A 22,203-nucleotide genomic window follows, 5' to 3' on the forward strand; every position below is an offset into this window, starting at 1 on the left:
TCACCCGAGGCCCCCGGGACCTCAACCAAAGGCACAAACATATCCTAAAACCTTATTTAAACTTGTTCCAATCATCAAAAAACCTCAAACAACATCAAATCGCCTAAAACACATCGGATTCAAGCCAAACTTTCTAAAATCTTCCGAATTACGCTTTTGATCAAAAGCCCAACCAAACCACGTCCAAATGACCTGAAATTTTGCACACACATCCCAAATGACACAATGGAACTACTGCAACTCTCAAAATTTCATTACGACCCCTATATCAAAATCTTGCCTATCGATCGGAAATCGCCAAAATATCAATTTCGCCAATTCAAGCCTAATTCTACTCCGAACCTCCAAAACCCGTTCCGATCACTCTCCTAAGTCATGAATCACCTCCCGAAGCTAACCGAACCATCGAAACTCACATCTGAGTCCTCTAATACATAAGTCAATATCCGGTTGACTTTTCCAACTCAAACTCCCTTAAAAGAGACTAAGTGTCTCAAACCTTACCAAAATCATTCCGGATTCGATCCGACCAACCCGATACCATAAAACATGGATAACGAAGCATAAAGAAGCAGAAATGGGGGAAAACAGAGCGGTAACTCATGAGATGACTGACCGGGTTATCACAGGATCTGGTTGCGGGTTTCGGTCTGGGAGTTTAGCATTGAAGGAACAAAACTTAATTGTATGCTCAATCCTCCTATAGGCCTTACAAAGAATCCTCTCCCCCGCATACAGTATGGGTTGGGTGTGGATACCTATGATTACTGCAGTGGTAACTAGTATTTCCAATGGCACTTGAACACATATCCTTGCGTACCTGCCCCTTAGGATGGAGGAGGTACATGTGTCGATCTTTAAGAGTTTTCCGATTCTGTTGCCAACTTGTTCAAGAATGGCCTTATCATAGAATTCCATCGGCAACTGGGGTAACCTGATCCACACAGCTATTATGGCTATCTTAGATTTTGCTGGGATAAAATTTGATTCCCATCGGTGAACCGATAAGAAATATCCCGCTACAAGCCATGGGCTTTCTGTCAAGATCCAAGTCATGCTCTCTTCGAGATTGAATTTGACTATAAAGAAAATCCAGCTCGAATCGATGAGGGTGAGGGTTCTATTGGTTTCCACAAGTGTGCTAGCTTTGCTCGCGGCACTTGGTGGGGAATTTCTGCCCAACTTTTTTGATAATTAGGGAATTTTCCCAAGGTTGGTAGAGTCTGACTTTGTCTTCATTTGTCAGTGGGATTGGAATGTTCTCGGCGTTAAGTTCAAATAAGGGAATGGATCGTGATTGGTGCAGTAGTTGGTACAAAGTCGATAAGAATTGGTTTGCCTCAAGGAGGGTTTTCAAGGAGGGTTTTCTTAAAGGAGTTCTTTTGCCATATCCCGTGCGTGGGGGACAGGGAAAATGTCAGGGGGTTTCGGAGGGGTTTGAAGTATGGGATCAATTGCCGGAGGTGGGCCTGTGGTATTTTGGGTTAAGATGGGTTAGTGAAAGTTAAAGAGAGGGTAGTCTCTCTCATAAAAAAGGAACTTCGATGTGTATAGAATACGTAAAGTAATGATTTGCAATACCTCAAAATCATAAGATTGAAAATTAAATGTAACTATTATCATAATTTACGTTTTGTTTATGTCATTTAATTAAATTGAGCACATTTTTCCTTCCGAAAGCAACTGGTAGTAGACATATCATTGCAGAATTGTCATTATCGAACTATGATTTCTTTTTTTTCCATTTTGATAAGATTTCAAACTCTGTTTTTTGTACTATTTTCAAATAAAGTCGACAGTATAAAATTATAAAGATTTCAGAAAAATAAATTACTAATTGATGTAGGATAGCAGTTAATCAAAAACAAAAAATATACCATTCGTTTCAAGAATCTTAAAATACAATTAGCTTACAACATTAGCTAGTATAGAAGTACATGCAAATAAGCCATCAAGGAGGAAACTATTATTTCTTTTGTTCCATTTATAGACATTTTTAGTATATTATTCTTATGACACATTTTTATTAATATAATTTATTTCATTCTTATTCTATTATTAAGAATTTGTCTTTATAGATTTTTTTTATGAAATATGTAAGACAATAATTTCTAAGTTGATACCATATAAAATGAAACATAGAACTAGTAGATTTTCCTCTCTTTTTCCTTTTCTCTTAACTCATAGAAACAAATTACACCCAATGAATTGCCTCCTAATGGAAAGAACACAGTACATCACCAGAAAAATAATTGTTTTATGTTTTTGTTAATTCTTCTACACTAGATAAACTTAAATTGTTATAAAATACATATTATACGGGTGTTCACTAATCAAGTATAACTCTCACTACTCTTCTCCATTATGTAGATAATGCCCACTGCTTCTCACCATTATAGTTGTAATTCTCACACCTCCATAACCTCCCCATGATCTTCCCCTATGTTCTCAATAGTTAATACCATGTTCATAACATCCCTTTGTATTACCTCAATGTCATCTTATAAATAGAGGGTTTAGACATCACATTGTACACACTTGAAATACTTGAATACATAGAAGATCTCCTCTCTTTCTCTTTACATTCTTGTCTATTTTATTATTCTATATTGTTATTTCGAGCTAAGTTTCTTAATACGTTATCAGTACGATTGTTCTCTGCGACAATCCTTCTCAACTTTTAGGAAATGTGTCACAACAAAGTTGATCTGTTTTTGTATTACCATAGCCAAGTAACATTGTAGCTTCCAATGCGTAAGAATGTTCTATGGATTATCTTATTTTGGTAAGTGGTTCATCATTCCAAGGTATGCTCCTACGTATATAATTTTTGTGCTTACTTAAATACCAATTGGAAGGGTTAATATATGGCAATATAAATGTCTTCTGGTCATAGTCGTCAAATGTTTTGTTGTAGTTCTATTACTACTAGTAGTATACGTATCATATTACTTGAGCAACATTTTCCATATAGCTACAACTCAAGTATTTATTTCATTCATATTGGTAGTTCATTGTCATACATAAAGTATATCTATCTATGTGGTGTATTATTACTTACAATGCTAAATTATTTTGTGAAATAATAAAACATCTGTGGTATACCATCTATCTTGAAGGATTTATCATGTAATAGCTCTTTGAGTTGAATGTCTTACATTAGAAAATATCCTTGAACTATAATAGAGTTACTCGATATATATGGTTGTCAAAGTAATGTAATATTTTTAAATGTTTGAAGGCAAGTCCCAATGCATGCGCTTTGGCTTATTATGCCATTAATTGAGGGTAAGACGGAGGGTTCAAGTCCCAACGCACCACAAGGGTTAAAACATCGGGTTCGAGTTCCGATGCACCGTGATTATAAGAGTTAGGTTTGAGTCACAACTCATTATGGCCTAACATACCGTTATATGGGTAAGACATTGGGTTTAAGTCTCAATGCACTATATTGATGATATAATGATGACTAAAGAAATATAATATATTTTTCATGAAAAAACATGAAACTTGTCTCACTTGATTTGCAACATTCTTGACGTGAATGTGGTAGCAGTGCATAATAAGTGTAATGAAGACAAGTGGTTGACCAATGAACATGGGTGTGTCACTGATCAAATAATAATAATCATCATTATGGTGATTGTAAAAATAAAAACAATAAGGGTTCTCAAAATATTCCTTCAAAAATGTGAAGATGATGTTTGCCATCAATGTGGTATGAAAATAATAAGCATGCTCATATGATTATAGTCCACTTGAAGAGAATGTGACTTGTGATATGCGTTGTAAATGCAAACTCATTCTTAAAATTGAATGTGAAAATATATATGTGATTCAAATTATGCATAAGAATGTGCTTATGCAAGATTGGATGAATACCACAACTCAACTCTAAGGGAGGTTTGAGAGAAATAAAGATAATGAATATTACAATATGGTTACATGAATATGTCATTGGTCGCGTACATGTGGTACGTCAAAAAATATTTTGTCGTGCCTTATAAAAGGTTATTAAAGGTAAAATTAAAGCAAGAAATGATTTTGTTTATGATGATTTTGATCAAAACAATTATTATGATATGATTTTCTCCGTGAATGAGACATTCACCATGTGGATGGTGTGACAAAAGATCTTGTAGTACAAAATTAATTAAGAGCTCCGAAAGAACTAATTTGTTACTATCCGGATGAATGAAATTTTCTTGATATTGATATTGTAGTAAGTCTCAAAAGAAACTTTTTGAGTTTCAAATGTATTAGCCAAAGTGGTTGGCATATTGAGACTATAAATGAAAGGAAGATTAATTATTTTCATATTACTATAATCACACCGGGTAAATATAAAAGGTTATCCGGTTTTTCTTCTATTTGTACTACACAAGTATAAGCATGATGATGGAATCACATACGATAGTAAATTAGATGTTTATTGAAATAAATATCAGTTGGCATGACCGGTAGGCCATCCCGGTTCAATTATGATGCGAAAAATTGATTGAGAATTCACACTGGCATACACTGAAGAAATAGAAGATTCTTCAAGAATTCTCTTGTGCTGCTTATTCTCATGATATACCGGTTAAGGTTGGGATTGAATCCGTTAAAATCTGGAACTAATAAAAGGTGATATATATATATATATATATATATATATATATATATATATATATATATATATATATATATATATATATATAGGTCCAGTCACCTGCCATGTGGGTCGTTTATTATTATATAATTTTAAAAAATGCATCTATTGTATGGTCACATGTGAGTTTGATGTCAACTTGTAGTATGGATTTTGCAAGGTTGATTGCTCAAATTATTAGAGCACAGTTCCATAATATAAATTATGATAATTTATCTTGATAATGCTGGTTTAAATCCAACTTGGTTTAGCAAAAATTGTAGGTCTCCAATTATAGTTAAACCATTGGTTATGAGATGTATTAGTTAACGTACAGCAGCACTTGTATACATCTAGCCAAGTTATGATAAATTCTCCATATCACAATTGGTTTAGGGTCAGGAACCAAATAAATTTTATCTAAAAATATAGATGTGTTATATGATTTAATTATCCCACCACAATGCACAAAGATGGGTTCCCAAAGAAGGTTGGAATATGTGTTGGTGATCCCAACATTAGTGGGAGAAAATAGGCAGCTAAAAAAATAATACATGGAACGAATTATTATGAGTACACATAGATGCTCGTACAAGAAAATTTGAACTTGAAGTTCAAGTGATAATTCATTTGCAAAATATTGTCAGGCGCATTTGTTGACCCAAAGCTAAATGTCATATTTCAGCTGTTAATGCTCCAAACAGAATAAAGTCCATGATGGACAGAGTTTATGAGACGCATGAAGCGTAATAGACTAATCGATTCTAAAGATAAAACTCCTTGAAGAAAGAGAGGAGCAAATGATAAAGATGGTCATAATAAGGAGGCAAGTGCTTTATAAGAGCACCATGACATAACATTTTATAAGACCTCATGGGAGAGGCTCAGATACCTGAAAATAATGAGATCTCGATAAGTTATGTCTTTATTGATTGATGATGGAACCGACGTAAAATGATCGTGGATGATATTGTTGATATAATGTGGCCCTTAATATTATTAATATTGACGAGGATCTTGAACTCAAATCTGTCATGAAGTTTGGACGGATAAATGATTGGCTAAATGAAAAGTACGCAGTGAAAATTGACTTCACATGAAAAATGTGAAGTTGGACGGATAGTCCTAAAACCTGAACGTATAAAGCCAATGGAGGTATAAATGTGTTCTTGTGCAAAAGGTTAAATAAAAAATCAAGTCGATAGACATAAAGACGACTCGTGGCACAAAAAGATTTGTAAATATCCTAGCATTAATTATATGGAGACATGTTCTCTTGTGGTAGATGCAGTCATTTCAGGTTTTGATCTGACAATATATTTGATATGCATATAATGAAAATCCTTGAAGGATTTAAATTGTTCTGAAGCATATCAAGGTTTCAAGAAATTTATTAAATAAAGCTTCAACAAACCATTATTATGTGGATTAGAGCATCATGGCATACATGATTTATTTTTGTTGGTGCACTATGTATATTGAGTATGACAATATGCTAGCGAGATATAGTTTTGTTCATATATGAAGATATTGTTATACTATTCGTATTATATTGCAAAAGGAATCCTTGATATAGATTTGTTTATTATAACTAATACTGTCAAGGTTTTGTTGGTTATGCAAATGCAGACATTTTTTGAAGTCTGTTCTTCAAACAATCTATTTGTATGTGAGGGAATTGCCATATTATCATTTCATAAGGTTGTCAATTGTTGATAATTATTCAAGTCATGTCAATATATTAGCAACTGATGAAGCGAGTGACTTAACACACTACAGATGTGTGACTTTTCTTTGAAGAGAAGATTCTAATAATAGTGAAGACGCTAATGTTTGCTTATCTCAATTGAAAGAAGGATATATTGAAGGAGGCAAAATAAATCCTATATTTCATCAAAATTCTTTGTCAGACACAATCTTCAACAGAATGATGAAATAGATGTTCAAGAAATTCATTCAAGTGATAATTTGGCGTAATAATTTACCAAGGCATTGTCGGTCTCAAGATTAGAGAAGTTGTTATACAAGCTTGGAATTTTTCATCTCCGAGAAATAAAGTGTTGTTTTCATCAGAGGGAGGCACATACGCGTTGTACTCTTTTTCCCTTAGCTAAGATTTTATCCCACTGGGTTTTCCTGGCAAGGTTTTTAACGAGGCAACAAGTAATGCGTATTACAATATATGTGTACTCTTTTTCCTTTACTAGGATTTTTCCCACTGGATTTTTTTCCTAGTAAGGTTTTAACAAGGCACATTATTTATAGACATTCAAGGGAGAGTGCTGTGAAATATTATAATTATATTAGTGGATGTCTATTACTCCTAAAGAAGTTACTCTCACTGCTCTTCTCCATCTCCATATCTCCCACTTCTCCAATACTTATGGTTGTAACGCTCATGCTTACATAACCTTCCCCGTGATCTTTCTGCATGATCTCAAATATTTAATGTCATGTTTATGGCATTCTTTTGTATATCTCTATGTAATCCTATAAATAGAGGGTTTTGGTACCACATTATACACACTTGAAATACATAGAAGAAATAAGAAAGCTCCCTCTTCCTCGTATATTTTTTGTCTATTTTATTATTTTATATTATTACTTTGAGCTTAGTTTTTTAACATAAATTATTTATTGAGAAAAATATAAAACCTGGTCCCACCTCCTAGAAGAGCGAGTTCTAGGCCACGTTTGATTAGAAAAATCCTGTAGAGAATGCGAGCTGCTCTGCAAATTGCAACCTTCTTTTTTCTGTAAAAATGTCCCTTCTGTTTTTAGAATTGTAAAATATACAAAAACCTCAACTTCCCTTCACATAAACTTCCTTACTCAATTCATTTCACTTCCTCTTTTCTGTAGAAAACTATTGAATTTTGCCATGGCAGCACTTACTCAAATTTCCATCAATTTCCTAGCCTTAAATACACCACACAATGCTTTGTACAGAAAACCAAACTTTATTGGGCTAAAACTGCATCGATCCATCTGTTGTTACAGTCATTTAAGTACAAGAAAAGAATCACTTTGGAACAAGTTAAGAGCTTTTAAGGAGAAATCTTCATTCTTGACAGTTAAGAGGGATAAAAATGGGATTTTGGAGAAAGGTGAGAAGAGAATGGTTTTCGTGAAATTCAAACAAGGGTTTGGATTTGATGGAATTGGTGATGGTGGTGGTGGTGGTGGTGGGAAGGATAATAGTAACACTGTGAGAGTGGTGACTAATCTTGTTCTAGCAATTGGGCTGACTTATCTTTCTATGACTGGTCAGCTTGGCTGGGTCTTGGATGCTATTGTTTCTGTTTGGGTACTCTCTCTCTCTCTCTCTCACACACACACACACTCTTCACACTTGCATCACTTAAAGTTAGCATATTAGCATTTAGATTCTATTGGCATTCCACTTGGTTATTGGAGATATGCATTTGTATTTACTATTTAGTTAAAGTTTAACTTATATAAACTGATGTTGTAAATAATTCTTTACAATATCGTGGATATTACTTAAAATCATTTACTTTTGCTATGTGGAATTGTCATTATAATTTTTTGCTATGTTGTGCGGACTCTCCAAAAATGCTGCCGCATTCGTGTCGGATCCTCCAAAAATACTACTTTTGAAGGATCTGACAACCATTCGGCGGCACTTTTGAAGAGTTCGAGCAACATAGGTTTTTTGTGGTATGCCATGGCTTGGGTACTTATCTCAGTTTTTTTCTTCCAGATTTACGTACATCTTACGTGTCACCTTTTAGGTTAATTGACTGATGTTAGTTTGGAAACTTCTGTTAATTCTCATTTGCAGCTTCTGATACTTAACATGTTAGGATAACATAACACAATGGATGGAACATGCTTATACTATGATGATGCTTATCCTTTCATATTTATGGTGGTTTTATTTTACTACATGTTAGAATTTACTTAAAGTTATCGCTGCTTGCGTAGTGCTTCAACCTAAATTAGTGAGTCATATATTACAGTATAATTTTTTTCATAATGCAGTCAATCTCTGTGTTGCTGCTTTGCATGTATTAGCAATGATTCTCTTGTCACACCGCACCTTATGAAAATTAACAGTTGTCCATTTTCTCGCTCCCAGCTCCTTGCAGTTCTGCTACCAATTGTAGGTTTGGGAGCTTTTATTTGGTGGGCTGGACGAGATATAGTTCAAGGCACTGTAAGTGAACTATACTCGCATCTCTTCACTTTGCGTCATCTATCCTGTTATTTCAACTGCCTGCTTCAAAGTTGCAAAAGTGTCTTCTTGTGCCTGTGAATTATCAAATTTAAGCAGCCTGTTGACTCATTTGACTGATTATAAAAGTGAAATGCTTAAGTTTCAACTGGAAAACAGAATTTCTGGAATAACTACTATTTTGTGACAAATAATTGGTTAGTCTTGTGCTCATATATTTTTACAATGTCCACATGATGCTTACACCATGCAGTAAAGGTTATTCTGTCGTAAGTGCAAAACTTAGGTTGCTATGGTGTTGAGAAATAAAAAATTTCAAAATTATACCAGATCAAATGAAGTGCTTTTCGAGTCCATCTGACAACTATGAACTATCGCACATGTTTCCTGATGTGTTTGCTAATGGATTTCTTCTATTGTACAGTGCCCAAACTGCGGGAATGATTTTCAAATTTTCAGGTAAGAGCAATGGAACCTTGTTTAAGAACAAGATATGAATCCAGGTGGCCTGATTATTTCTGTTAGTTAGTTATAGCATTGATTTTCACCCAGTGCAGGTCTACTTTAAATGATGAGGTTCAACTTTGCCCTTTCTGTACTCAGCCGTTCTCAGGTTAAATTTCATACTCTAAGTTGGCTTGTCTCCCTTTTTTTTTGACAACTTTCTCATAGCTGATCGATAGATAGCATTCGTGTTTCTTTTAGTTACCACTATTCTTCTCAGTTCTAGCATTCGTGATGGGAAATTGCATATGTTTTATTGTATTTTTTATGTAACCTTATGTTATTAGGTATCTGAAGGGAGTGCTGTCAAAATCTCGTGGAGTTGGGCCTCTTTCCAAGATTTTTGCATTACCAGTATATTTCTCATCATGTATGCACCTTATAAAGCAGATGTGGGTATTATTTTAGTTGGTGGAATGGGGGGTAAGGAGCGGTAAACAAGACAAGCCAAGTCTAATAGATAGTTTATTCAATTTCGGGAGAAATTTTATAATAAACTTTTGTGTTGTGTTCAAACTTGGTATCAGTGGCCATTAACACATGAAGCAGTTCTCTAACACGGCTTTTCTACACACTGAATACAGTTCATTGCTTTGTCAATGGACTTTGAGCCTGAGCTCAATTAGCTAAGGAATATCAAATTTCGTCCAATTAGTTAATTATTTTCTGAAGGAACCACGGAAAAGATTTATCAAGAAATTCAAGTATCAAATAGCGTGTTTCATGTGTGGCATGTACCGTTGTTTACCTTGCTTTTCTCCACCTCATAATCTTAGTCCTTTGTCTAAATGCATATATGCGAGTTAGACTATCTATGTGGGCTTTTTGCATTGCAGTTAGGCTTACTGCACTGATCTCCCACTCCTAGATTTCGTAAGGAGAACTTCATGTATTTCTCTTCTTTGCCTTAAAATTAATCGATGTCCTTTGAATCCTTGGAGTATATACATGTTTGATATTTTTAATGGTGATTAAAAGTGCACTTGGATACAGCAGTGCCATCAGATGTTGCTACCAATAATTAATATCTTAAGCTATGTTGTGTGGACTCTCCAAAATACTGCCGCACCTGTGTTGGATCCTCCAAAAATACACTACTTTATCCGATACGCACCTGGCGATATTTTCGGAGAGTCTGAGCAACATAGATCTTAAGAGTTGTTGGATATGTTTGACTTTCGTTTTGTTATCTTGATCTTTCTCGGTGTAAATTTTGAATTTTGTTTGTCAATTGATCAAGTCTTTGTTCAAACATTGATGTGGGCCATATCATGGTAACTGATCCAAGCTAAGCCTGTTATTTGATGCATCATCTTTATTGATGAGTTATATTGATGATCATCTTAATTGATGAGTTATTCTACACGTCATCTTTGAGCTAAATCAGTTATATCTGCAGTTGTTGGCAATGAGTTCGTGAGAGACCCAGTAAAGTTCTCTAACCAGTCAAACACATTTGGTCAAGCATTCAGTGATTTCAGTGCTCGTTCAAAGAAAGGTTTGCATTTTTCTTACATATTAGGGAAATAACAGTCTATTCATTTCATGTTGTTTTTTTTTGGAGATCGTTCTTTTAACGAGTTAATGCTGCCTCTCCCCTAAATGAGCTAAACTTTTGCAGTTCTCCTTCTCTAAAAGTTAGTCAGAATAAATAAATATGAAAATGAATTCTTTCAAGGAAGAAAACCCATTTTGTTCCAACTTTCCTGGGATCCTTATTGCTCTATTAGTGCATTCAAATCCCTTAGATTAAAGCCTTTTTCTAAAACTTAAGTTTTAGCAATTGAAAACGTTACAGGGAAGCTGCTAATCTTTGCTTTATTAGATACAAACTTTGTAAGAAGTAGTTTGTTATTCTTGTGGGAAATGTGGGACTTTCCCACATCGGTGGCCTAAAGCTACTTTATGGGCCTTTTAAGTTCTTGTCCATTTTATATATTTGCTTAAGAATACACACTACTTTATGTGCCTTTTAAGTTCTTGAATTTAAAATTCAAATAAACAGACACATCTGTTAATGAAATAAAGTGACTTTTCGGAAAAGGCCTGATTTTTGCTCTATAAAGAAACTTGAGATTCCCTACAAAGAGATTAAGAAAAATCTGCAAATATCAAATAGTGGCTTGTTGTATCCTGAAGAAGATTGTCCGTATTTTCCCCAAATCTATATACAGGCAATAACTTCTTAAAGGAAAGTCGTTCTCACGCCTCAAGCCTTCTCAATCTCGTTTTTCAATCACTGCTTTCTAACAAACTTAAATGCTTTGAGATCACTATGCTAGACTATGGATCAACTTTCTCATGCTTATTTACTTTGAGTTTCTCTTGAAACAAAAGGAGCCTCTAGTTTTTATTCTTCTGGATAGGATATGATATTCAGACATTTTATATTTATTTTTTTAGAAAAGAGAGTGTTATGCAATTAGTAACTATCTTTGAGTGAACATTCCTTCTAAATCCACCCCCTTCCCTTAGCGGGACACGTATTTTGGGAGGTTGATCGTGGGGACATAAGGATTCAGGAAAAGCTAAAAGGCTTCACGAAGCCTAAGATTTCAACCAAGCATTCTTTTGTTTTTCTCATTGTAAGTTTCTGTCTGAGAACTTTTTTAGCATATGCTTCTAAGAGATAATCTTCCAAACGTATTTCTTGGATAAGGTTGAAATAATCCTCATAAGAAACTTCATTTAACCGCTAGATTGTGGGAAACTGCCAAAAGATGTGCAACTTTTGATCACCGGGGGTTTGAATCAGGATCCAATGGATCCCTCAATATCTGAATTAGAGACTATTCATGTATTTACTTTACAGGTAAGGATTCCACTACCGGAATTGTTGATGTTGAAGCAGAAGTTAAGGACGCGGAGTAGGCAGTGGTCTCCAGTTGTACAGTGGCATATGGTAAACATATATGTGCATTAGAGAACAAATTTGTGTCTCCGGTTTTTTATTTATTTGAAAAGAAAATCCTTGGAGAAAGATCCCATGAACAAACATTTTGTTATTTATCCATATATTTGTCAGCGTAGATACAATGTCCAGAATAAGGGCAGCCCGGTGCACAAAGCATCTCGCTTTCACGCAAGATCCGGGGAAGGGCAGCACCCCAATAAAACTATAAAAATGTTCGAACAGGGTGTACAAGCTGTGGTTCTTTAAAGAAAGTCATTTCGATATAGTCATATTCTGTCCGTCTTTATCTGCTAGATGAAACCTTGTTCTGTGCATCTTTGCCATTCCTCGCTTGGGAGGGGTTTGTTTCAGAATTGATCCTTTTATTGTTGTTATAATTCTGGAGACTTTAGGCTAGCTTTGTATCGTTCGGGTGCTGGGTACAACATTATTTGCTATAAAATTATATGAGCATATGCACCCTACGAATTTAGGAAGGAGATTTATCTTTTAGCAGCCCTTTCATGTCATGTATGAGGATGCTTCTTTTTCTTCTTTCAAAGATATCATCATTAGGGAGTATTGGGAGGCAGCAGCAGCTGAATGGGAAGAAGACCGGAGAATCCCACGTTCGTATGAAGAGAAAAGCTTCGGGGGCACTATTCTTATGAAATACCGAAGAACACCACATTCAGCATAGCTTATCATGCATGGCCCTACATAGCATACAGTCAGCAAATACATGGTAAACGTATTATAGAATGCTGCTGATGATGTTAAAGAAAGTGGTGATACAATTATACTTGATTGTAGTATACCATAACATACAGAAGCGTGTATTCGTTATTCCCTCATCATGTAGATAGCATGGGTTGGCATTTTGTAAGAACGCGTTGTTGCTTCGCATCAGGCGAGGTGTTGATGGGTATTGTTTAATGTGACTCAATTGTATATCGTAGTACAATATTTTCTTTGAATTGGACGGTTTTCATTCCTTTAATCTTCAATTCCAAAGCTGCAAATGGTTTATTGGATTTATGAGGTATTGTCTCCACAAAATATGTAAGCTCTGGTTATAGAGATTAAACAGGTACCTTGGTAATTTTCTCAAGAATTAAAGCTCCGTTTGTATTGTGAGGAATTGAAAGAATTGCATAAAAAAATAATAGGTTTTACAAAACCTTTTTGCTATATAAGATGGAGTCTACGTAATATACTGCTCTTCCGAACAGTATAAATTTGTTAAGTTAAGCAAAGGTACATTTGCGAGCACTAGTTCATTTTCTAAACGTTGTAAAGCTTACCCTTGCATAAACCACAACTAAAACCGTTCCATATTTCCACCATCATATCACATAATACCAGCGCCTCATTTTCAGTTTTCTGTAATTTGTCTCCTTCAGTAGCTAGAATTGTAAGAATACATCTCCCGTCTAACAAGCATGAATATAGGCACCAAAAGCACGACGGAAGCAAGCAGCTTGATGATCAAATGAGCTTGGTGCATCTATTGAAGCTCCTAGATTATTTATTCCCAGCTGTTGAGGTACTATCATGCTACTCGGTTCATTAAGCTCCATCAAACCAGGTCTAGGCATCCGAATTTGTTAAAATGACAAAGAAAGGAATGAGAAAAACAATGTGGCTCGTCTCCTCGACGTACTCATGGTCATTATGCAAATGAATAACTAAATTTGCTTCAAAAGAAAGAAACACCACAGCCTTAGTAAGCAGAGAGTTTCTAAATGGGCCGACATTCTACAAGGGGGAAAAATACATAGCTAGTTGTCCAGCATTTCATGCGCAATTCAGTCCAATAAGAGAGGTGGAGGAAATGGGGGGAAACCATTTAACACTCATGGCAAAAATTTTAAACCGCAGAGCCCTAACAGCTGCTTTATTCAAGGAGATCAGAGAGACGCATCCACTGTCAGTGCGATCCTTCACCAACTTTCTGCCATGAGATGAACCAAATCAGCAGATAATAGAGAGAGAGAACATCATATTTCAAGCAGTCTAAGAATAGATATTTCAAAGCAGTCTGTTCAAGGTGAAATGTCCATATACACTGTGCACATGATGAGATGTTTGCTAGGTTCAGTTAACTCGCATAATACCTTTTTCTTCTGAAGTGAAGTAAGATTTAACTACCATATACTAGTAAAACCATATGGGCAATCATTTGGTCTTTTATTATTATGTCAATTCTTTTTCAAATTTCAATCAGCTAACTGCGGGCAAAAATAGATAAAATAATGGGTCTTAAAATGTTACATAGTTTTTTTGATAAAAGTATTACATAGGCATATGAAATGGACATATACGAAATAATGACACCAATTAGAGATCGTAGTAGAAATAGAAAGTTAAATATATACTTTAACATTACCAGCAACAACAAAATATTTGAATAAAGTTGTTCAACGTGAAAAGAAGTGTACCTCTTCCTTCTTCTTCCACTGTCAGTGCGATCCTTCACCAACTTTCTGCCATGAGATGAACCAAATCAGCAGATAATAGAGAGAGAGAACATCATATTTCAAGCAGTCTAAGAATAGATATTTCAAAGCAGTCTGTTCAAGGTGAAATGTCCATATACACTGTGCACATGATGAGATGTTTGCTAGGTTCAGTTAACTCGCATAATACCTTTTTCTTCTGAAGTGAAGTAAGATTTAACTACCATATACTAGTAAAACCATATGGGCAATCATTTGGTCTTTTATTATTATGTCAATTCTTTTTCAAATTTCAATCAGCTAACTGCGGGCAAAAATAGATAAAATAATGGGTCTTAAAATATTACATAGTTTTTTTGATAAAAGTATTACATAGGCATATGAAATGGACATATACGAAATAATGACACCAATTAGAGATCGTAGTAGAAATAGAAAGTTAAATATATACTTTAACATTACCAGCAACAACAAAATATTTGAATAAAGTTGTTCAACGTGAAAAGAAGTGTACCTCTTCCTTCTTCTTCCACTGTCAGTGCGATCCTTCACCAACTTTCTGCCATGAGATGAACCAAATCAGCAGATAATAGAGAGAGAGAACATCATATTTCAAGCAGTCTAAGAATAGATATTTCAAAGCAGTCTGTTCAAGGTGAAATGTCCATATACACTGTGCACATGATGAGATGTTTGCTAGGTTCAGTTAACTCGCATAATACCTTTTTCTTCTGAAGTGAAGTAAGATTTAACTACCATATACTAGTAAAACCATATGGGCAATCATTTGGTCTTTTATTATTATGTCAATTCTTTTTCAAATTTCAATCAGCTAACTGCGGGCAAAAATAGATAAAATAATGGGTCTTAAAATATTACATAGTTTTTTTGATAAAAGTATTACATAGGCATATGAAATGGACATATACGAAATAATGACACCAATTAGAGATCGTAGTAGAAATAGAAAGTTAAATATATACTTTAACATTACCAGCAACAACAAAATATTTGAATAAAGTTGTTCAACGTGAAAAGAAGTGTACCTCTTCCTTCTTCTCTTTGTTTCCCTTTGTGAAGAGCTTATAACCTCCGTAGAAGGCCAATCCCCAACCAGTAAGAGAGACGATCACAAACTACAAGGACCAAATTAAGTTCCTAATCAAACATCAAAGTGTATCAAGTGCAAGTGCACTATCTATTAGTGCTTGTGATTAACGGAGAGACTACAAATTCTAATTCTGAGTTAAACTTGTAACAATATAAAGAGTGATCAAATTACACAAACGTTAAAAAACAGCAATATAGCAAATCCTTTCCTATTAAATGCACAAATATGGCAATTTAGCAAATCATCTCCTGTTATACCCACATGTTATCACACCCAATTGGAAGGATTTCTAGTCAGTGAACTATTGAAGTTACGGCCCAAAACATTGGTGACTCACAACTGGAAGCCAAAGTTGTCGAAAAGTATGGATTTTGTCAAATCTAATATGCACTAATATTGAAAGGATACATACAGGGATCCATGTAATATAAGATTTTGCAGTGGTCTAGAATATATATATCTTTAGAAGAGGTAAAACATCATTCCCAATGAGTAGTAAGAAAGAAAGTCATTTCTCACAATCACAAGTGAGTGAATACTCTTCTGGATCCCAAATTCATAAAGAGAACCACAATCCCCACCTAAACTTGTTGTCAACCATGTTTAAGTGACCATTAAAATAATATAATTCTCTATCTGACATCTTACATTCAAAGTTCCTACTATTACTAAAGTACACCTTTAGGAAAAAGTTACGGAATGCTTACAACAAATTTTAGAAGTTTCAATTCAAACGTCAAGCAAGCCGATAATGCCAAAGCCAACAAACAAACATAACAGTTTAGACAAGTAGAAAAGACATTGCAAAGGTCTGAAAGACTCACGTGCTCTTCTTTCCATTTTGATGGACTCATCGGATCCTGCCAAAAGTTCACCTTTGGAGGTCCATGATGATCTGCATCAAAAAGAACAAATATTATTACTAGTTATTTCAACTTCCAGTATTCCGTGTCCATGAATAACAACATTACAAACAAATCCCATGGGTACTATGATTGCTTTTACAGGAAGATAATACAATTTGCGGAACAAATTAAAGTTTCATAAATTTAAGTTTAAGGAGAATTAGTGAAATTACCACCACCACCGGCAAGACCACGCCGCTGGATAAGCAAGGCACCTTGCTTCGTTGTACTAACTGATTTGGAAGCGGAGAATCGAGATAAGTTCGCTGCTTGACGTGCTGCTGCCGCCCACGCCGCCATTGTATCGTACCGTCCTGATATCGGAGTCTACCGGAGCTCGCTCCTAGAAATGAGTAGATGCAAGAAGACAATCACCAAATGACCCAAATGCCCTTTTTCAGTAGCTACTGAACGTACTGGGCCTTGGCTGCTTGGCCCAAAGGCCTTCGTAAAGATACAGCAAAAAGGGTGGGAAAATTTACTACCCTATATTTATGTCACCTTTTAATCTATACCCTATTTTAAAAAATTATTAATTTCGTAACCAACTAACAAAAAATCTATAATAATATTACCATTATACCCTTCCAAAACATATAAAATATGCATCACGCATACCAGATTCAAATTCCAAATCGCCCCCGTCTCTCCTTCATCACTCCGTTTCTCCTCAGATCGCCTCTCGCAAACCATATTTGAACCAGATTCAAATTTCAAATTCCAAATTCAAAATTATAAAATACATTGTAAGTATTCAAATTCATCTTCAGAATTCAAAATAGTTTTTGAAACTGGTTGATTTTATGATATATGTTTTCTAATTGATTGATTGAAGTTGTTTGACGGATGAAACATGAACTCTTCATTGATATGCTGAATTCTATTCTAAATTTGTTTTACGTTGAATTCTAACATTCTAATCCGACAAATTCAAATATGCTGAAGTTTTCCACTACATAATATGCTGAAATTTTTGGTTTATTTGTTAAACAAGCTGAGTTTTTACATATGCTGAAGTATATGTCTTGTTTATTTGCTAAAAAAGCTGAAGTTATTTAGTTCATCTTTAAAAACTTCAGCAAAACGAGCTGAAGTTATTTAGTTCATCTTTAAAAACTTCAGCAAAACGAGCTGCAGTTTTAAAGTACTTACATCTTTAGCAAAACTTCAGCAAAACTTCAGCATAGATGATGAAGTTTTTTAGTTAATCTTTAAAAACTTCAGCAAAACGAGCTGAAGTTTTCCTTCTACACTGAGTAAAAAAAATAAAACATAAATTAACATTACATATTGCACAAAAACTTCAGCATAGTTTTTTAGTTACTCTTTAAAAACTTCAGCAAAACGAGCTGAAGTTATCCATCTATACTGGGTGAAAAAAATAAAACATAAATTAAAATTACATATTGCACAAAAACTTCAGCATAGGTGCTAAAGTTTTTTATTTAATCTTTAAAAACTTCAACAAAACTAGCTGAAGTTTTCCTCCTACACTGGGTAAAAAATAAAAACATACATTATAATTTAATATTGAACAAAAACTTTAGCTCGTTTTGCCGAAGTTTTCAAGAATGAACTAAAAAACTTCAGCATTTTCCTGATATTTTTAAAGATGAACTAAAAAACTTCAGCATAGGTGCATTATGTATGTTATTATGATTTTTTGGAAAAACTTCATACCAAAAAATGCTTAAGTTTTTCGGAATATGTAAAATATTTTCATATAATTTTTAGTATGCTGAAGTTTTTTTAGTTCATCTGCTAAAACATGCTTAATATTTTGTCCTGCAATATGTAATTTTCGGATAAGTTTTTGTTAATTCCTCTGTTATTTTCTAAGTTTAGAAAGGATTAATATTAAGAAAATGCACAAAAACATCATCTTTCATTAAGTAAAATAAAAAATAAATTAAAATTATATATTGCACGAAAACTTCAGCATAAAATATTTAAGTTTTTTAGTTCATTCTTGAAAACTTCAGCAATGGGAGCTAAAATTTTCCTCCTGCACTATGTATTTTATTATGATTTTTTGGAAAAACTTCATACCTAAAAATGATTAATTTTCGAATGAGTTTTTGTTAATTCCTGCTGAAGTTATTTAGTTCATTTCTTCTGTTATTTTTCGAGTTTGAAGAGAACTAATATTAAAAAAGAGCACAAAAAACTTAAAACAAAAATAGAATATTTCATTAAACATTAAAAATATAAATTAAAATTACATAAAAAATAAATAACATTATAATACTTTAACTAAAAAGACTATTGTGATGATTACAAATTCTGTGTTTCGAGACCTTAAAAACCTCTTTCTGTCTCACCTCGATTTGCGTGCGCAATCCAAGCGCGTAGCTGGAAAGCCATTATATGAAATTTTGTGAAAATGATAAAATTTGCCTTTAAATGAGTTTAAGGTTACTTCGGTCAAAATTTTAGGTAAACGGACCCGGACCCGTGATTTGATGGTCCCGGAGGGTCCGTAGGAAAATATGGGACTTGGGCGTATGCACGGAATCAAACTCCGAGGTCCCAAGCCCGAGGAATGAATTTTTAAAGAAAATTATTTTCTGAAATATTTATGAGTTTTTGGAAATGAAATGTGTTGGAAATTTTATGGTATCGGCCCCGTATTCTGGTCCCGGATCTAGGTACATGTCTTATATGTGATTTAAGTTGAGTCTGTGAAATTTGGTAAGAAACGGACTTGAGATGACGTGAATCAGACCTTATTTGAGAAAAATTGGAAAATTGATGTTCTTAAGTGATTTCATGATTTTGATGCTAAATTCATAGTTGTTGATGTTATTTTGGTGATTTGAATGCACGAGCAAGTCCATATGATATTTTTAGGTTGGTGTGCATGTTTGGTTTAGAGCCCCGAGGACTCGGGTGAGTTTTGGATAGGCCACGGAGTGGAATTTTCACTTAGGAACTGCTGGTATGTTGCAGGTCTGCAGGCTTCGCATTTGCGTAGCCTGGATCGCAAATGCAAGCTTGCAAATTCGAGAAAATCTCCGCAAATGCGAAAGGATCTAGTATGCCTTGGGATCTCAAATGCGACGTAGTGATCGCAAAAGCGATCTCGCAAATGCGAAAGGCCCATCGCATTTGCGAAGTGGCCTGGAATCCCCCTTGGTTGCAAATGCGACAATCCGGTCGCAATTGCGATACTTTGTCGCAAATGCGACAACAACAAATTTCTGAGGGGTTCGCAACTGGTCGCAACTGCGATGTTTGAGACCAGTTAATTCACACTTAGACGCATTTGCAACCATTTTTCATATCTCCTCAAAGAATAAACTCTCGAGGGCAATTTTTCAAAGAAAATTTCTTCTCCAAATCAATTGTAAGTCATTTCTAACTAGTTTCCTTCAATTTTTAACATCTTTTCACATGATTTCAACTCAAAATAAATGATTTTCATGGGGGAAATTGGGTGTTTTGGGTAGAACCTAGATTTTTCAAATTTTGGGGATTTGAACCTCGATTTGAGGTTCAATTTCAAAACAAATTATATATTGGGGTTCGTGGGGGAATGGGTAATCGGGTTTTGGTTCGAACCTCGGGTTTTGACCACGTGGGCCCGGAGGCAATTTTTGACTTTTGGGGAAAAACTTTAGAAAACTTATTTTCATGCATTAGAATTGATTCATTTAGCATTTATTGATGTAATTAAGTAACTTGTGGCTAGATACGAGCGAATTGGTGGTGGAATCAAGAGGTAAAGCGATAGTTGAGACTTGAATTGTGCTCGTGGCATCGAGGTAAGTGTTTGGTCTAACTTTAGCTTGAGGGATTAGGAGTTGAGTCCTATTTGCTATGTGATAATTGTTGAGTACGACATATAGGCATGGTGACGAGTATCTATGCGTTGGTGTCAAGCATGCCCGTGAGTCTTATATTATGATTATTTTGACTCTGTTTATATTATTCATGCCCTTTTGTGATGATTTCTATTGTTGAGTAAAGTTTGTTGAAGTAATAGTGGTATTTGAGTATTGAAGAGCGTTGGCTCAAGTGTATAATGAATTGTGGAAGTATAATTGGCAATTGAACCTTATAGAGCATTGACTCAAATTGTAAAGAGAGTTGTGAAGTAAAAGTGAAAAAGAGAGAAGAAATATTATATTGTCTCCCTTGCCGGGATGTTGTTGCTTTTAATGTTATCTCCCTTGCCGGGATGTTGATGCTTTTGATATTGTTCCCTTGCCAGGATTTGGTTGTTGAACTATTGTGCCCTTGCCGGGATTTTTGTCATGACCCTAAACCCGGACCCGATCGTGATGGCGCCTCTCGTAAAGACAAGGCCAGCCGACACTTCCCATTTCAATTTTTAACAGTTAAACCATAAGAAATAAGTCTAAAACATAATAAATAGAATCTCAAAGTAGCAGATATTAGCATGATTTGCAGAATACAACCCCACATAGCCCGATATCGGGGTGTCACTAGTCATGAGCATCTATCAATCCTAATACAAGTCTAAAAAGTCTATAAGCTATTACAAAATGTCTGATAAAAGATAGAATGGTAAAGGGGGAGAAACACAGGACTGCAGACGCCAAGCAGCTACCTCGTGGACTCTGAAGTCTGTCGGGAGCTCTCAGTTCGCACTGGCAGGATCAGCAATGCATGAATCTGCACACGGGGTGCAGGGAGTAAAGTGAGTACTCCAACTCAGTGAGTAATAATCATAAATAAAGACTGAAAGCAGTAAATCATATAAGGCACATTACAGGGTATAATGAAGCAGTAAAACCAGTAAAAACTAACTCAGTAAAAGATATGTAAAAGTCATTTTAGTTCAAATTAAACTCATGAAAGCCTTTTTGAACAATTAAGCAGGTAATTGAAGGGAAATTAAGGAAAGATAAACATATAAAGGTTCGCCCCTCGGGCAATATATCAACAAATCCGCCCCTCGGGCTATCTCACATCACAATAGGCACCTGCGCTCACTGGGGGTGTGCAGACTTCTGGAGGGGCCCCTTACAGCCCAAGCGTAATATCAAGCCATCTCGTGGCGTCATCATTGGGCTCTCGGCCTCATATCAACAAGCCACCTCGTGGTGTACATACCTCAGGCCCTCGGCCTCATGATCATAATCAATGTTTCCTCACAAATAAGCCCTCGGCCTTACCCAGTCAAAAACCTCACAAGCCACTCGGCAGCAGTAAAACATTCTTCTTAGCCCAATTATCATTTAAAAGATCATTTAAGTGTTAAAACATAGTAAACATGGCTGAGTATGAAAATAGTAGAGTATGACATGACTGAGTTCAAGTATAAAGTCAAAACAGTGAGGAAATATCAATAAAATCCCCGAAGGGTTCAAATAGTTGAAACGAGGCCCAAATATAGCATTTAGCCCAAATAATGATGATAGCAAATAGATTTTAGTCAAATACGCGGTAGAATAGTCATTCGGGATGGACTAAGTCACAATCCTCAATAGTGCACGATCCCACGCTCGTCATCAAGTGTGTGCCCTGCGACGCCTTT

At 35.0% G+C, this 22,203-nt stretch overlaps 2 protein-coding genes across 5 annotated transcripts; one reads left to right on the plus strand and one right to left on the minus strand.

Annotated features, from left to right (window-relative positions):
* Window positions 1-7,357: 7,357 nt before the first annotated feature.
* LOC104210808 (uncharacterized) lies at window positions 7,358-13,225 on the plus strand. Its single transcript, XM_070150854.1, has 7 exons — window positions 7,358-7,937; window positions 8,733-8,810; window positions 9,253-9,287; window positions 9,386-9,441; window positions 10,732-10,830; window positions 12,145-12,234; window positions 12,789-13,225. Exons 1-6 carry the CDS (start codon window positions 7,512-7,514, stop codon window positions 12,201-12,203), a joined length of 753 nt encoding a protein of 250 aa, XP_070006955.1. The 5' UTR covers window positions 7,358-7,511; the 3' UTR covers window positions 12,204-12,234; window positions 12,789-13,225.
* Window positions 13,226-13,897: 672 nt separating this feature from the next.
* Window positions 13,898-17,166, minus strand: LOC104210809 (uncharacterized). Of its 4 annotated transcripts, XR_011401067.1 has the most exons (6): window positions 16,874-17,080; window positions 16,620-16,690; window positions 15,731-15,820; window positions 15,199-15,243; window positions 14,667-14,711; window positions 13,898-14,179 (listed from the first exon to the last, which is right to left on the minus strand). XR_011401067.1 is itself a non-coding variant. In XM_070150932.1 (5 exons), exons 1-4 carry the CDS (start codon window positions 16,998-17,000, stop codon window positions 14,688-14,690), a joined length of 312 nt encoding a protein of 103 aa, XP_070007033.1. In that variant the 5' UTR covers window positions 17,001-17,083; the 3' UTR covers window positions 13,898-14,179; window positions 14,667-14,687. The 4 variants fall into 4 exon arrangements, 3 of the variants coding, with proteins under 3 accessions (XP_070007033.1, XP_070007034.1, XP_070007035.1); XM_070150932.1 differs by lacking the exon at window positions 15,199-15,243 and having other exon boundaries at window positions 16,874-17,083; XM_070150933.1 differs by lacking the exon at window positions 14,667-14,711 and having other exon boundaries at window positions 16,874-17,078.
* Between the last annotated feature and the right edge of the window lie 5,037 nt (window positions 17,167-22,203).

Source organism: Nicotiana sylvestris, chromosome 7 (genome assembly GCF_000393655.2).
Source record: "Nicotiana sylvestris chromosome 7, ASM39365v2, whole genome shotgun sequence".
NCBI classification, from domain to species: Eukaryota; Viridiplantae; Streptophyta; class Magnoliopsida; order Solanales; family Solanaceae; genus Nicotiana; species Nicotiana sylvestris.

Coding starts and splice junctions, on each gene's coding strand:
- LOC104210809 (XM_070150934.1), bottom strand. CDS start 17,000: ATGGCGGCGTGGGCGGCAGCAGCACGTCAAGCAGCGAACTTATCTCGA. Junction 15,821..16,619: donor CAAAATGGAAAGAAGAGCAC/GTGAGTCTTTCA, acceptor TGGTCCTTGTAG/TTTGTGATCGTCTCTCTTAC. Junction 14,180..15,730: donor ACAAAGAGAAGAAGGAAGAG/GTACACTTCTTT, acceptor ATCTCATGGCAG/AAAGTTGGTGAAGGATCGCA.
- LOC104210808 (XM_070150854.1), top strand. CDS start 7,512: ATGGCAGCACTTACTCAAATTTCCATCAATTTCCTAGCCTTAAATACA. Junction 8,811..9,252: donor GAGATATAGTTCAAGGCACT/GTAAGTGAACTA, acceptor TCTATTGTACAG/TGCCCAAACTGCGGGAATGA. Junction 9,288..9,385: donor AATGATTTTCAAATTTTCAG/GTAAGAGCAATG, acceptor CACCCAGTGCAG/GTCTACTTTAAATGATGAGG.